This window comes from Lineus longissimus, chromosome 16, assembly GCF_910592395.1.
Source record: "Lineus longissimus chromosome 16, tnLinLong1.2, whole genome shotgun sequence".
NCBI classification, from domain to species: domain Eukaryota; kingdom Metazoa; phylum Nemertea; class Pilidiophora; order Heteronemertea; family Lineidae; genus Lineus; species Lineus longissimus.
The window spans coordinates 162354-176963 of record NC_088323.1 but is presented as its reverse complement, the minus strand read 5'-3'; the positions used below and the strand labels follow the sequence as shown (position 1 = coordinate 176963).

At 42.8% G+C, this 14610-nt stretch overlaps 1 protein-coding gene across 1 annotated transcript; it reads right to left on the bottom strand.

Moving 5' to 3' along the window:
* Positions 1-1208: 1208 nt before the first annotated feature.
* LOC135500642 (uncharacterized) lies at positions 1209-14499 on the bottom strand. Its single transcript, XM_064792209.1, has 12 exons — positions 14385-14499; positions 13853-13973; positions 13255-13343; positions 13029-13138; positions 12685-12812; positions 12127-12265; positions 5859-5980; positions 5572-5607; positions 4999-5064; positions 4466-4621; positions 2847-4082; positions 1209-2460 (listed from the first exon to the last, which is right to left on the bottom strand). The coding sequence occupies exons 2-12, from the start codon at positions 13961-13963 to the stop codon at positions 2380-2382; spliced, it is 2274 nt and encodes a 757-aa protein (XP_064648279.1). The 5' UTR covers positions 13964-13973; positions 14385-14499; the 3' UTR covers positions 1209-2379.
* Positions 14500-14610: the final 111 nt, after the last annotated feature.

The following is a 14610-nucleotide window of genomic DNA, read 5'->3' as shown; positions in this document are numbered from 1 at the left end:
AATCGGGCATTTTATTTCTTTAAATAAATTATAAGCGTCGCATTTGCTCCTAGCTATGTTCACCATCCCAAATGGCAATATTGCCGGACAATCACGATAAACCCCAAATATTATACATTTCTTCCTGAATAATTCGTACAGAGACCATTCTCCCATGAAAGACAGTTGCTTACGCTACACAAAAATCAAAAAAAAATCGAGGGTCAACTATTGAACTTTTGAGATATGTTGAATTTTGCACAAATCAGCGAAAAACGCACCAACTGGCACTGGACGGCATTTCAACACGGGGCCGACGCACATCCCAAGTTCAGTGTATACATACGTCGGCAACAACAGTATAAATGCGTAGTTTCTTGTTAGTCGCCTATTGAGTAGCGCTCTAGGTTTTAGAAACTCCAAAAAAACATGTCTTTGCCAAAACAACTGCTGAATCAACGCTGACATACTGTAAGGACCGAGAAATCAATGATTTTAGGAACTACGGTAAGAGCTTGGCCGCGCATGAATAAAAAAAACAACTCCCTAATGAGACCAAAGTTCGACACAATCGCGTAGTTCCATTCTCTTAGCTCAGATGGCAGCACCTACCAGCTAGAGATGCCGTCAGTTCCATTCTCTTAGCTCAGGTGGCAGCACCTGCCGGCTAGACATGCCATCAGCACTGCCAGAGCGAAAGTGAATACGAGGACATTTCTGTTTTCCACCCAAACGGGCCTGTTTATTTTACCGTCGCTCTATATTCTCACCTGCAGAAATGACTATCGGTCAATGAGACAGTATGTTCCATTCTCGAGAAAGTGCTACACAATCGTGTAGTTCCATTCTCTTAGCTCAGGTGGCAGCACCTACCAGTAAACCATGCCGTCAGTTCCATTCTCTTAGCTCAGGTGGCAGCACCTACCAGCTAGAGATGCCGTCAGTTCCATTCTCTTAGCTCAGGTGGCAGCACCTGCCAGCTAGACATGCCATCAGACATGTCAGAGCGAAAGTGAATACGAGGACATTTCTGTTTTCCACCACAATGGGCCCGTTTATTTTACCGTCGCTCTATATTCTCACCTGCAGAAATGTAACCAGACGAATAGGAAGGATAGAGGCCCCAAGTCGGAGTGCCCTCAGGTGGATTACTGAACGCTATGTTCACACCAGATCAGGACATAGGCACAACCATGGCAAACAAACAGAAACTAAGACAAAAACGCTCGTATTCTTCAGACAATACTGAAAATGAAACGTTTATTTACTAGCAAAGAACACAAAGTATTATTACAATGTTATACAGTATATGATATAATGAGGCTTTTTATACATCAACTTTCCAACATCAGCAGGCACTTGTGTGGACTAAAACTGGGAGCAGGTGTAGGCTACTTTCCAATCTTAGGAATTAACAGAAAAAAAACAAAGTTTTTGAAAAAAGTTTTATAAATTACAATAGATAAGTTAGTAGAAACAGGTAGAGTAGCATGGAACCTAACAATAATCACACCTGGGGATTACAAGGGAAATCAAACATAATCAATATTTCATGATATCCATTTTTCAGGTAGAGTTTCAAAGTGTTTTGCTTAAGGATACAAAGAAAAAACAGATGGAAAAGAGCCCACAACCTCCTGAATATGAGCCCCGGGCTCCAACAACTACGCAACTAACTAGAAACCATTTAGTTGCAGATGAAATGACATATGGAGGTACTTATGAAAATGTTGCTCTGTCAGGCCGAAGTTACATAGACCTCATTCGTTCATTTACCTCGAGTCACTTTCCGGGTTTTTCTTTCATTCCTCGGTGAATGCACGCCACAAGGCCGTGCATTCACAGGGGAAAGAAAGCAAAAGGGGAAAATGAGTCCTGGGAAATGAACGAATGAGGTCTATGTAACTTCGGCCTAAAGGACACTTTTAGAGTTTGACCTCTGTGAACTTGATAAACTAGGTCACAATTGACCTAAATTGGGTCAACTTATACAGCTGCCCAAAAGGTGTCTCCATATCAAATTTGAAGAATGTATATCTTTTGCAATTTTTAAATCGACATTTTCTTTAACACACAGCGAATTTTACAATTTTTTTTAAAGAATGAAACTCGTTCAGCGATGATATCTAGACTACAAAGATCGTTGGCAGTTTCCATGGTCGCATGTCGACCCTGATCTGAACACACCCGAGAACTAGAACATGATGATAAGAGAGGGAAAGCCTTGGCTGCTGAGCAACCCAAGCTCCATCTGAAAAGTGACAACATCCAACGTTCAATTGATCCTATGACTTTTTCTCAAAGAGTCCAAGATAATCGGCATCAACCTCACACATTATCTCATTGCACAATAACTGGTCACGATACGCTCTAGACAGTCAACTGTATGAACACGTCATCTCATCTCGTAAATGTACTGAAAGCAGAGCCCTCTAGTGTGTAACTGTGGCACTTGGATTCTTCATGGATTGGGATGAAATGCTGAAATAAGAATAAACAACATTAGAGGTAAACCAAAGACTTAGCATGGGAGAATGCATCAAGCGTGGGAGAATGCATCAAGCGTGGGAGACTGCATCAAGCGTGGGAGAATGCATCAAGCGTGGGAGAATGCATCAAGCGTGGGAGAATGCATCAAGCGTGGGAGAATGCATCAAGCGTGGGAGAATGCATCAAGCGTGGGAGAATGCATCAAGCGTGGGAGAATGCATCAAGCATGTCTTAATTACCAAATTTGACTGCCAAACAACTTATCTAACTTTAAAAACATGAGACTCATAAGTGCCAATTAAAACCCTGTAAACCATTTTCATTAGGTATCTTTTGATCCAGAAATTGCCCAGTAAACCCATGAATGGCCATCTCACCATGTGGTCACCCTCCAATAAGGTCTTAGCCACTGGATTCATCAGCCGACAGCACATATGAAACCTCTTCTCTTTATCCACCAGACGGCCACATGACGTGTACAAGCCCACCTCCTCATCGAGGAGAGCATTCTGGAACTTCTTGGACGTCGCAGACAGAATAGTTTTGGCCAATAATTGAGTCCGTAGTTTTGTCGTAGCAGCAGTGTATGGTGTCATATTGAGGAAGCCGCATCCTATTTCAAAACTGTCCTGGCTATTTTCTGGCTCAGAGTTGGTAACTCTCGTTTGTTTGAAAGCTGACTGGACACTTTGAAGTGGGGTACGAGCTGATTCCCCAGTCCGACACGGTGGAAAGTATCTGCTTGGAGTGTGATTACCATAGCAACGTGTACTGTCCACCATTGCTAACGGAGTCCGCAACGGTAAACTTGCATTCTCAGGCAAGATCACAGCTGGGCTCAATTTGACAGACGTCGGCATAGGAATGACAGATGATTCCTTGCTTGAATCCTTTTGAATGGACTGGCACCGATTAAACAACGCAAACGGACTATTCTCTGACATTGAGAATCTACGATTAGCACCAGATGTCACTGAACACGGTGTCCTAGTGTCATTATGAGCACAAGAAGATGGTGGCGTAAGACGCAGTTGTTTCTGGGTGATGAGTCTCTGCTGCTCCTGCAGCTGTTGGTGCTGCTCCAGCATCTGTTTGCGCAGATCCTGCTGCTGCCGTAAAACCAAGTGTTGTTGTTTCTCAATCTGCTGGAGCTTCTTCATGATGTCACCATCGTCATGACTAACATGTTGCAATGTCCGGAATTCTGATTCTAGACGCTCAAACTGCATCTGTGAAACATTCAAACTCTGATTGAGCTCATCGATTGTCAAATTGTGCATAGATGCCATATCAACAGCGCTGTCAACGTCCGAGAGAGGACTATGTCCAACCTGGTTCCCAGCCTTTTTCAACCCCTCAAGTGATTCATGATCTGGGCTTGGCCCTGAACTAAACTCAGAACTATCGCTCTGATTCTTCCGCGAGTCATTTTTATGGTGCAGTGCAAAATTGTCAGCAGATTTGCGAAACGACGCAGCACATAGATCAATGTTCTCCTTTGACGTGACGTGTTGCGGAGATTCCACCTCGGTCTTCTCGAGGTTTGACATCGGACGTTGCCGAGACATCATGTTGATCTCCTCTAACAGCCTCTGCTCTCTCTCCTCAATTTCCTGAAAGGACAACAAAAGTTGCATTACCATGACATTTTGGTCTTAACAAAGCCAATAAAGAAGAACAAGAGTCGAGTTAAAACCCCGGTTCATCTCTGGGTTTACAATCAGGCCACCATGTCTCTACAGTTCATACTGAGTTAGGTTTTGACATCACGTTAAAGGTAGTGTTGCTCTTCATCTCCTTGTTTCTTCAATGCTGCCATCCGACCGAAACTTAGTGCTGCTCTGGGAAGAAGATCCTATTGCCGGGTAGCTTTCTGTTTAACCTCCCCACCAGGCAGTATGACTCTCGGGTGATTTAACAGTTGACCAACCTCCCCACCGGGCCGTATGACTCTCAGGTGATTTGACAGTTGACCAACCCTATACTGTGAATTCACCTGAAACTTTCTAAGATCTGTATCCGTGAGTGATAACCGCTGTGACATAGCGTCCTGACTCGTGTTGGGTGTCGACTGGTTCGATGTCTTCGGTTCCTCTTTCAAGGGTGGTGGCGTGCATGATGGATCCATGAACAGAGCTCTCTTGAGAGGATCCTGGAGCAAGAGATGTGGTATTACAAAGGAGAATGAAAGAGGAGACCCAACGTTTACAAATCTCAAAGACACGTTCTATTGCTGTGCATCAAAACTGTGAAGTTGAGCAACGAAGTCACAAGGAATCGGACAGTTTGGTGCAAAATATATCATCGACTGATACCAATCAGAATGTTGGAGACTAGGCTTTACACATGGAACATGGTTTCTTGTATCTTCTTTGATCGATGTCAGTTATTGCCAGTACAAGTTGAGTAGCCAGGTACTGTAAATCAGGCAACTTTGGAGGGCATTGTTAAAAGGTAGGCGACTACAATCGAGACCTGCTCTTAACATTTTCAGGTTTACAGTCTTCATGTTTTCATACAACTACCCACCTGCACGGCTTTGTTGGGGGTCAAAACATCTGCCCACTTTACACAGCTCGCAGAAGATCCTGGAGGCTAGAAAAACAACACCCAATTATTGCCAAGTGGCTTGCAAGTCCACTGTATGTACAAGGGAGTCTGCTTCTGTGCAGCATGGAGACTATACTATAATTGGTCGATTCAAGCAAAGCAAATATTTTATATTAAAACATTACAAGGATAGAATTAAAAGGTCTCTGGTTCACTTTTGGACAACGAATCAATTCCTGACAAAGTGACATGCTTGATGAATATTCATGAGTAAGTGACCCATGTCAACATGTTAATCAAATGATTAACAATCATTTGATTGACAGGTGTCAAACGTGGGCCATGCAAAGTAACATTCAACCAATTAGTAACAGGCTATTCAATCAAGTAGAATCATGGCAGGAATCCAGACCAGGATTTCAGGAAAACAAAAGATGTGGTTGTTCAAAGATCAACTCACAATGGACTTCAACCAACTGAATTGAGCTGATTGGCCCTCATCAGAAATGGTGAGTCACCATCAGGGATCAAGTGAAATATAACATGACCTACCTTGGTGACTGAACTACTAACTGGAACTCTTCTCGCCTGAAAAAATTATAAAATCTATTTGAAATGGATATTTTCTCATTTTTTTTAAAAACCTTTAATTTTTTTTTTAATTGTGGAATTGGATATTTTCTCATTTTTTTTAAAAACCTTTAATTTTTTTTTTTTAATTGTGGAATTGGATATTTTCTCAATTTTTTTTTAAAACCTCAACTTTTTTTCTGAGGTTTGAATTTGATCACTTTTCTCTCTCATTTGTGCTGACCTAGAATATGAAGATGAAAGCTTACCGTCATCGGGGTCTTTAGCTTGGCTACTTTAGCTGGTGTTCCTAGCTGTTTGGAGGACGAGCGCGGCGTCTTACCGTCACAGCGCATGTAGATGGAATGACGCTGGTCAGGTGGTGGTGGAGCTGGAAGTATATAATGCCTGATGATTCGGGACCCAAGAATGATGGTGAGCCCATCAGGGGGATTGAGGATTCAGCTTCAATTTGTTCAAGGGTGTTCATCTGGAAGGTGACTTCCTGGCTTTCGTAACTTGCTTCAGATTAGAAAAGCGCCGACCAGGATTGCAGCCTTGAATATGGTGAGACTGAAGAAAAGGCCAAACAATTTGACACATCCAAAAAGTATAATCAAAATTCAAACACTTCTAATCACTTAAAACCAAAGAATATTGCATCAGAAAGTTTCAAAAGGAAGAAATTAGCAATGAATAAAGCCAACCTACTGTAACAATAAAGTCCACTTCTCCAGATCATTAAACAGAACCTTCCCAGCTCCTCAAAACAAAGCAATCCCAACAGTGTAAGAGATGAGAACTCTATGCTGTGAATCTCACAACTAGGTCAACGCAGCCCAACCGACTGGTTTTACTAGGAGTATAGTACTATCGTAGTAGTCGCCATGAATAATAGACGAGTTGTCGAAACAGATGACGACCTCTCATGTTTATTCAGTTCATTGCTCTAACTCCTTCATAAAGTTGGCAATATGTCAACACTTCTCACCGGTCTGGCCCCAGCTAACTGAATCATGGCTATTTATATCCTGCAGGAGAACCTCTCCAAGACCCCCTCAAAACAGACGAATACAAACGTGTCCTGATTATAGAGGTGGAATAGAAACGACTAATTGGAGACCAATTCAACATGAGTGTCCTTTTGACACGTTGTCCCGCTTACAGAGGTGTCTACTGAGGGAGGTTCCACAACACATAATTGTTCCTCAACAAGTACAACAGATGTTGTTTATCAAAATGTCCTATCATTATGTATCAACTACCCAAATTACCAACCGGATGTTATCTGCAAAACGCCATCATAAACTGGAGATAGTTTCTAACCCACCAAATCCAACACCACAGCCTCTAAAACCTTTATATTCCACATGACAAACTAAAGTCAATGAGGCTATTATGAACAAGTCAATATGCCCATTACATCACAGCTATATAAAGTCTTTATAATGTATCTAAACAAGTTCTAACAGATCCAATGCTTTATAACTATCATGTTCATGTCGTTCAATGAGTGGGTCAATTGTATGTACGTTGTCCTGAGCACATAAGCCAGGTGTAACCAGGAATGAGAATTTGTTGCTCAATTGCCATGAAAATGACAGTGTTCTTCCTAAAGCTTGTGAAATTTGCTTATGATTGGGACTGGTTTTAGATTTGAATGAAAATTTACATTTTTAAAGAAAGGTCCCCGTTTATGAAATTTTACCAAAAATAAAAAAGCCTTCAATTTTGTTAATTAGTTTCCTTAATGAAGGCAGTAACCATGTGATAAAGTAAACAAGCCCGTCACAACAACCTGTTCCACTGGCTCCGGGCCAACTCTCATGTCTGCTGGCACCATGCCATCCAACGACAGACGTGCCACCCCCTGCATGCTGACATGACCATAGATCACAAAGGTGGTGCAGTGTCAGCCAAGTCAGCTGATCCATTCATGATCAGAACTAATCTTGATTTGCAAAGCCGGATATAGCCATACCCCAGGCCATAGAGATAGAGAGATAGATGTCCCAAAAATTTCTCTCAAATCTTTCTAAAATACAATCAAAGGCTTGAAAGTTCATACAGCATAAGTACTGGGTCCATTTTTCCTCCAACAAGACCAAATCTGGGGGAATCTCGAAAACAGGCAACAAGTGACATTTTTGCCTTCTTGACCAAGTTTTTCATGTTCCACAATTATGTCAATTGATGAGACATGTTGATATGGGACATGACGCAATAAGGAAGCCCAGATGATACAGCTTTTAACAGCCCACATCATGTTCACCGCAGTGGGCTGGCTCTTGTGCAACATCTTATTTCATTTTGAAAAGAATTGCAGCTGAATAAGAAATCCTTTGTTGGTCCACAGTGTAGTGATCGGGTGATTATGGTCAACAATCAGTACTTATATTGCATTGTGCCACTTCAAGTAGGCATTGTGCTCAGGAGAATGGGACTCATGCCAAGCTGGAATTGATCTCCACAAATTGAATGCCATCGTTTATTGTGGCCATTTCAGGCGTGTAAATTACACCAAATACGATGAGGTGTGCCCTTGTTTGGGTCAAGTACCTGTTTACATTCTTCCCCAAAGTTACCAACGCCTCGGTTTTGAGGAGGACATATTTGAAAAAAGCTCTCACCACAACAGTTGACTGTTCACTGATGTTTGCAGTAAGAGCAACAAGTCATTTGTCAAATACATGTTAAACACAACAAGTAATATATTGAATCTTTACATGAACCTATCTGGTTGAATGCTCAAGAAGAACACAGTTTCACTGCTTCATGCATCATGTTGATATCTTGGAGAGAACACAGCCAGCCAAGATAAAGTGGCAAGAGAAAGCAAATGGAAGACTCCATGTTCCAACTTTTTACAGAAAGCTTACCGTTCCGTTTGACCATAACGTCAGCACAGAAGAGGAGAACGATGGTGGCACTCCCACAGCCGGCCGGTCAAATCATGAAATCAATACATTCCAAGTTATGGAACAAGGGGAAATCCAAGTTTCTTTTGGTCTAAATAAGGTCATTTCAAAGTTTTCTTGATAAGATAGATAAAAAGGAGAGGAAAATGAAAGCAGCACAGCAGTGCTCTCCATTGCCCTTCATTTACCACCAGACTAAAAGTCATGCCACCAGACCAAAATCATTGAGGATGTGATGGGTTTTCGATTTGACCACATTTCTTACCACACAAAGACTCCAGGAGTCCAATCCAATCATAAGAAAATCTCTGCTTACCAGCCAGCTGTGAACTAGGTTGAAAACACTTGGGGAGGAGAGGATTTCAGAAGCACAGCCCACCTTTCCTTCTGATGCTGTGCACCCTTGTCGCTATCAGTATGACATGAATATGGACAGCTCTCAATAACCCACAATAGACAAGTCTGTTTAACTGATTCAATCAATAACATCCAAGCAGTGGAAGTGAGGGGATTTCTCTAAATATGGTCATCAGCTGGCATTCAGCCAAAGGAGTTGGAATTATGAAATTCATGGCGTGTGTCAATGTTGGTTGTTATGTGAATTAATCAACAGAGGCCATGAGGACTTTTCAGGCCTGATGGCTTGCCGACTTATCATTGAAATGTAACTATTGTCAGATAAACTCTAAGTTTGAGTTGAGATAAGTACTTTCCTCATCAATATGAAGTTCTAATCACAATTTAAGAGGCCTTTACCTTTATTGATTACACCACAGTCATGAGTTAGTAATTTGACCAAAACAAGACAAGAGAAAGGAGACCATGGTCTCTAGGATAAACAAGTCAAGTAGGTTTGTCTGGAAGATGGCCAACTTGCTTTGTGACTGATGGCAAAACAAGTCCAAAGTGGGAATCCCCTCATCTTCTAGACACTAGCAGAGATAAAAACCTATCCAACCGTGCCAATACTGTGAGGGAGAAGACACCTTGTTGAACCCCTGAAACATTATCTGGACCACCTGGCTCACTTGTTAAACATTTAAAAACAAACTATAAAACTGAAAGCGACAAACTCAATTGTGACATACTTTCTCGTCACTCAACTGTGACATCCTTTCTCGTCACTCAATTGTGACATCCTTTCTCGTCACTCTTCAATTTCAAGCTGAAAGGAAAGACATCATACACAACTCATCGCAGTCACACTCCACCCTGAACATGCTGAAAAAACACTTGCAAAATCAACGGAATAAACAACTTCAATTCAGCAATACATATACCGGTACTCACATGTACAGGCAAAACAAAAGCCGTAGAAGTTTCAAGACCAAAGCCCAAGGTAAGGCCGTCCTTACCAGATTAATAGCATGTGAGATATCATCACAAATTGCCCTAAAACTAGACCTGCAAGGTCAGTGGTCTATCTTGATTGGGTGACTATATTCCAGGCTCAAGCAGGCCTGATCTAGCGACAGGACACGAGTTTTGCTGTCCTCAGCAAAATTGTGTGGAGTGCTCTAAAAAAACTGAACCCACAAGGTCAGTGGGAAGACCTTTATCTGATTGATTGCACAGCTAATTTAGTGACTGTCTTGCGGGCTCAATGCCAGGAGTGGGGTGACACTTGGTTTGTTATCACAACAGCAATCAAAACACAAGCGATGGATAGCTTCATGTGCTTGTCCAGGGATTCGTCATGGGTCAAATGACAATACAACCCTTCACTCAGTCTTATACTGCATGCTTCCCCTCAACACAAGCGATGGATAGCTTCATGTGCTTGTCCAGGGATTCGTCAAGGGTCAAATGACAATACAACCCTGCACTCAGTCTTATACTGCATGCTTCCCCTCAACACAAGCGGTGGATAGCTTCATGTGCTTGTCCAGGGATTCGTCATGGGTCAAATGACAATACAACCCTTCACTCAGTCTTATACTGCATGCTTCCCCTCAACACAAGCGATGGATAGCTTCATGTGCTTGTCCAGGGATTCGTCAAGGGTCAAATGACAATACAACCCTCCACTCAGTCTTATACTGCATGCTTCCCCTCAACACAAGCGATGGATAGCTTCATGTGCTTGTCCAGGGATTCGTCATGGGTCAAATGACAATACAACCCTGCACTCAGTCTTATACTGCATGCTTCCCCTCAACACAAGCGATGGATAGCTTCATGTGCTTGTCCAGGGATTCGTCAAGGATCAAATGACAATACAACCCTCCACTCAGTCTTATACTGCATGCTTCCCCTCAACACAAGCGATGGATAGCTTCATGTGCTTGTCCAGGGATTCGTCATGGGTCAAATGACAATACAACCCTCCACTCAGTCTTATACTGCATGCTTCCCCTCAACACAATCGATGGACAGCTTCATGTGCTTGTCCAGGGATTCGTCATGGGTCAAATGACAATACAACCCTGCACTCAGTCTTATACTGCATGCTTCCCCTCAACACAAGCGATGGATAGCTTCATGTGCTTGTCCAGGGATTCGTCATGGGTCAAATGACAATACAACCCTGCACTCAGTCTTATACTGCATGCTTCCCCTCAACACAATCGATGGATAGCTTCATGTGCTTGTCAGGGATTCGTCATGGGTCAAATGACAATACAACCCTTCACTCAGTCTTATACTGCATGCTTCCCCTCAACACAATCGATGGACAGCTTCATGTGCTTGTCCAGGGATTCGTCATGGGTCAAATGACAATACAACCCTTCACTCAGTCTTATACTGCATGCTTCCCCTCAACACAATCGATGGATAGCTTCATGTGCTTGTCCAGGGATTCGTCATGGGTCAAATGACAATACAACCCTGCACTCAGTCTTATACTGCATGCTTCCCCTCAACACAAGCGGTGGATAGCTTCATGTGCTTGTCCAGGGATTCATCATGGGTCAAATGACAATACAACCCTGCACTCAGTCTTATACTGCATGCTTCCCCTCAACACAATCGATGGATAGCTTCATGTGCTTGTCCAGGGATTCGTCATGGGTCAAATGACAATACAACCCTGCACTCAGTCTTATACTGCATGCTTCCCCTCAACACAAGCGGTGGATAGCTTCATGTGCTTGTCCAGGGATTCATCATGGGTCAAATGACAATACAACCCTGCACTCAGTCTTATACTGCATGCTTCCCCTCAACACAAGCGGTGGATAGCTTCATGTGCTTGTCCAGGGATTCATCATGGGTCAAATGACAATACAACCCTCCACTCAGTCTTATACTGCATGCTTCCCCTCAACACAATCGATGGATAGCTTCATGTGCTTGTCCAGGGATTCGTCATGGGTCAAATGACAATACAACCCTGCACTCAGTCTTATACTGCATGCTTCCCCTCAACACAAGCGATGGATAGCTTCATGTGCTTGTCCAGGGATTCGTCATGGGTCAAATGACAATACAACCCTGCACTCAGTCTTATACTGCATGCTTCCCCTCAACACAATCGATGGATAGCTTCATGTGCTTGTCCAGGGATTCGTCATGGGTCAAATGACAATACAACCCTGCACTCAGTCTTATACTGCATGCTTCCCCTCATGTCTCATCCAGTGTGCAACTGTTCATATCAAACTGAAGTGTATGTTACCTGGTGTTTTGTTGATGGTCCGTTCGGCCTTCACCCCTACAGCCGTAGCTCGGCGTGAGGTGAGTGCCATCGTTGCCTTTTCTATCTGGCCAAGAGTCCGTGGCCGACTTGAGCTGTAGATTGAATTCCTCACCGGGTCCTGAAACAAGAAATATCTCATGAAATAGACATCATAATCATGTGGGAAACCCTGGAATCCGCAGGGGGAAGCAATATTACAAAGAACTACGCCATCGCCATCTTCAGGGCAAAGTAGGTACTGAAATGACAGGAAAAGGTCCTTTCAGTTCCTACCTTGCCCTGAAGATGGCGATGGCGTAGTTCTTTCATGAAGTCATTTAAAGTTCTGAACTATGCCATCGCCATCTTCAGGGCAAGGTAGGAACTGAAAAGACCAAACTGTCTTCAGTTCCTACCGTGCCCTGAAGATGGCGATGGCGTAGTTCTTCAACTTCGATAACCAGCTCAAAGAGGGGGGATTTGGGCCACGTAGATCTTCGTAGTTCGGCGCTGAAGGTGTTAATCAAGTGCCATTTCTCTTGTAACTATGGTACCCACCTGCGAAGCTTGTGGTGTTTTGCTGCCAAAAGCAAACGTCTGCCGATGACCAGCATTAGAGGTCATGTTGTCATTGGCTGTTGCCAGGATACAGTTCAACGCTCGTTTGTCTTCTTCAAACTCGATGCCTTAAAAGTGAAAAGAGAATACAAGATGGTATGGAGGGAATCGGAGGACTTGGAGTGACAATCTGAATACCAAACTGAGGAAAACTTGCCGTATGTCTTCAATTTGTAGCCAACTTCTTGACATAATATCCTCCTACAAGTCCAAGATGGAAGGATGCATTGCAGATCTTTCCAGCCTTGAAACGACACCCCCTTCAAAACATTACACAAGCCTACCTTGTTGTTTCTGTAACTGTGCTGGCCGGACTCTCTTGCCGGGGGACAGGTTTTCCTTCTGCACTCCGTCGAGGATCTGGCGCTTTGAAGATTTCGTATTGGGTTTACTCCTGGAAAAATATGCAGATGGAAATGAGCCCAGATTTCATCAGCTTGAAATACTGTATATGTTATCTGTACATCACAGAATGCATCAAGACAAGCAAGTCTTCATCAGTTTACCCACCTTATGGCTTGTCTTGTCTCTTGCTTGGCTGGCACAGTGAAGCAGTCGTCTTTTTCTTCCTTCTTTCTACCAAGTGAGAAGCTCTTAGTCTGAAAAAGCAGAATAATGTATAACAAAAGATCGCAATGGGTTTATTCTTGTGTTTTTATCACAGTGGGAAAGTGTATTCAAGACAAGTCAGGTCTTATCTCATCTAACAAGAAACTAACTGACTGTACCGCAGGGAGTGTATTTTCAATCCAAGATTTATTCCAATTGGCCTTTCCTTCCCGCAGGTCTGAAGAATGACTGCGGCCAAACCAGCAGGATTAGTAATGCAGGCTCCTTAGGCATAAGCCACTTACTGACATGAAGTGTGCAACCAGGTGTGAGGAACAGGGCCACACAGCATGAGGCAGGTAGATCACAAAGAGAAAGAGCAAACATCAAGGTGCCAGGGCAAACTGGCAAAAACACATGTCAATGTCATCATTTTACAGCACTTTAGGACATCATCTCTGTTCTATGTTCAAGTGTAATATTCATATTGTTTCCACAGTAGCTCCCGAGATCTTGTTATAGGTAATGTTTAGCTTTAGTTTTAGATACTGATACCTACCACTGTTGTTGGCTTGGACTGACGGGTACATTTCATTCTTTCATCCCACTGCTGGTGAAGTTTCTTGAAATCAGGGATGCCCTTTGCCTTCACTGTACGCCTCTCCATCATCAGTTCCTATCTAAACATGATTGTTAACCTGATTACCGGTACACTTGACAATACAGACGACATGACCATAGCCACTGTCGGGCGTCTTTGACCGTGAATACCTAGTACAGGGCCTGTGGTCAGTCAGTGCCAGTGGGTATCCCGACATTCAAAAAACAAATGATCAATGAGAATGCACTCATCTCATGCACTATGAGTACAAGTATGAAGACATTGCATGCATTCTCTGCAGTGCAGCAATCTCTTTATCTCTACTGTTCTGTATTACGCCTAGGCCCATAGTACATTTACTAGCTAGTCTTCTGTTGTAGTTGATCGACAAGAATGTCAACATTGAAGGTCTGAAATGCTTCTTTCGCAATTTATCAGCTAATCAACACGATTCTTAAATGGTTATAATATAAATAAACAAAAAACCCACCATGGAATTCGACAAAACGCACTAAAAATCCACTTTTTTGGAGACAAAATTTCAACACATGCAACAAACTTCCCGGCTGTTGGCCAACAACAAATCGCAACCAATCAGAATTGGCGTAGCAAATTGCTTTTTCCAAATTTGGGCCGCATGCATGCTGGAGTCCGAATATAATTTCTTTGTATTTCAAATATGATACATTATTTTCACTTTAAGTTTTGCAACGTAG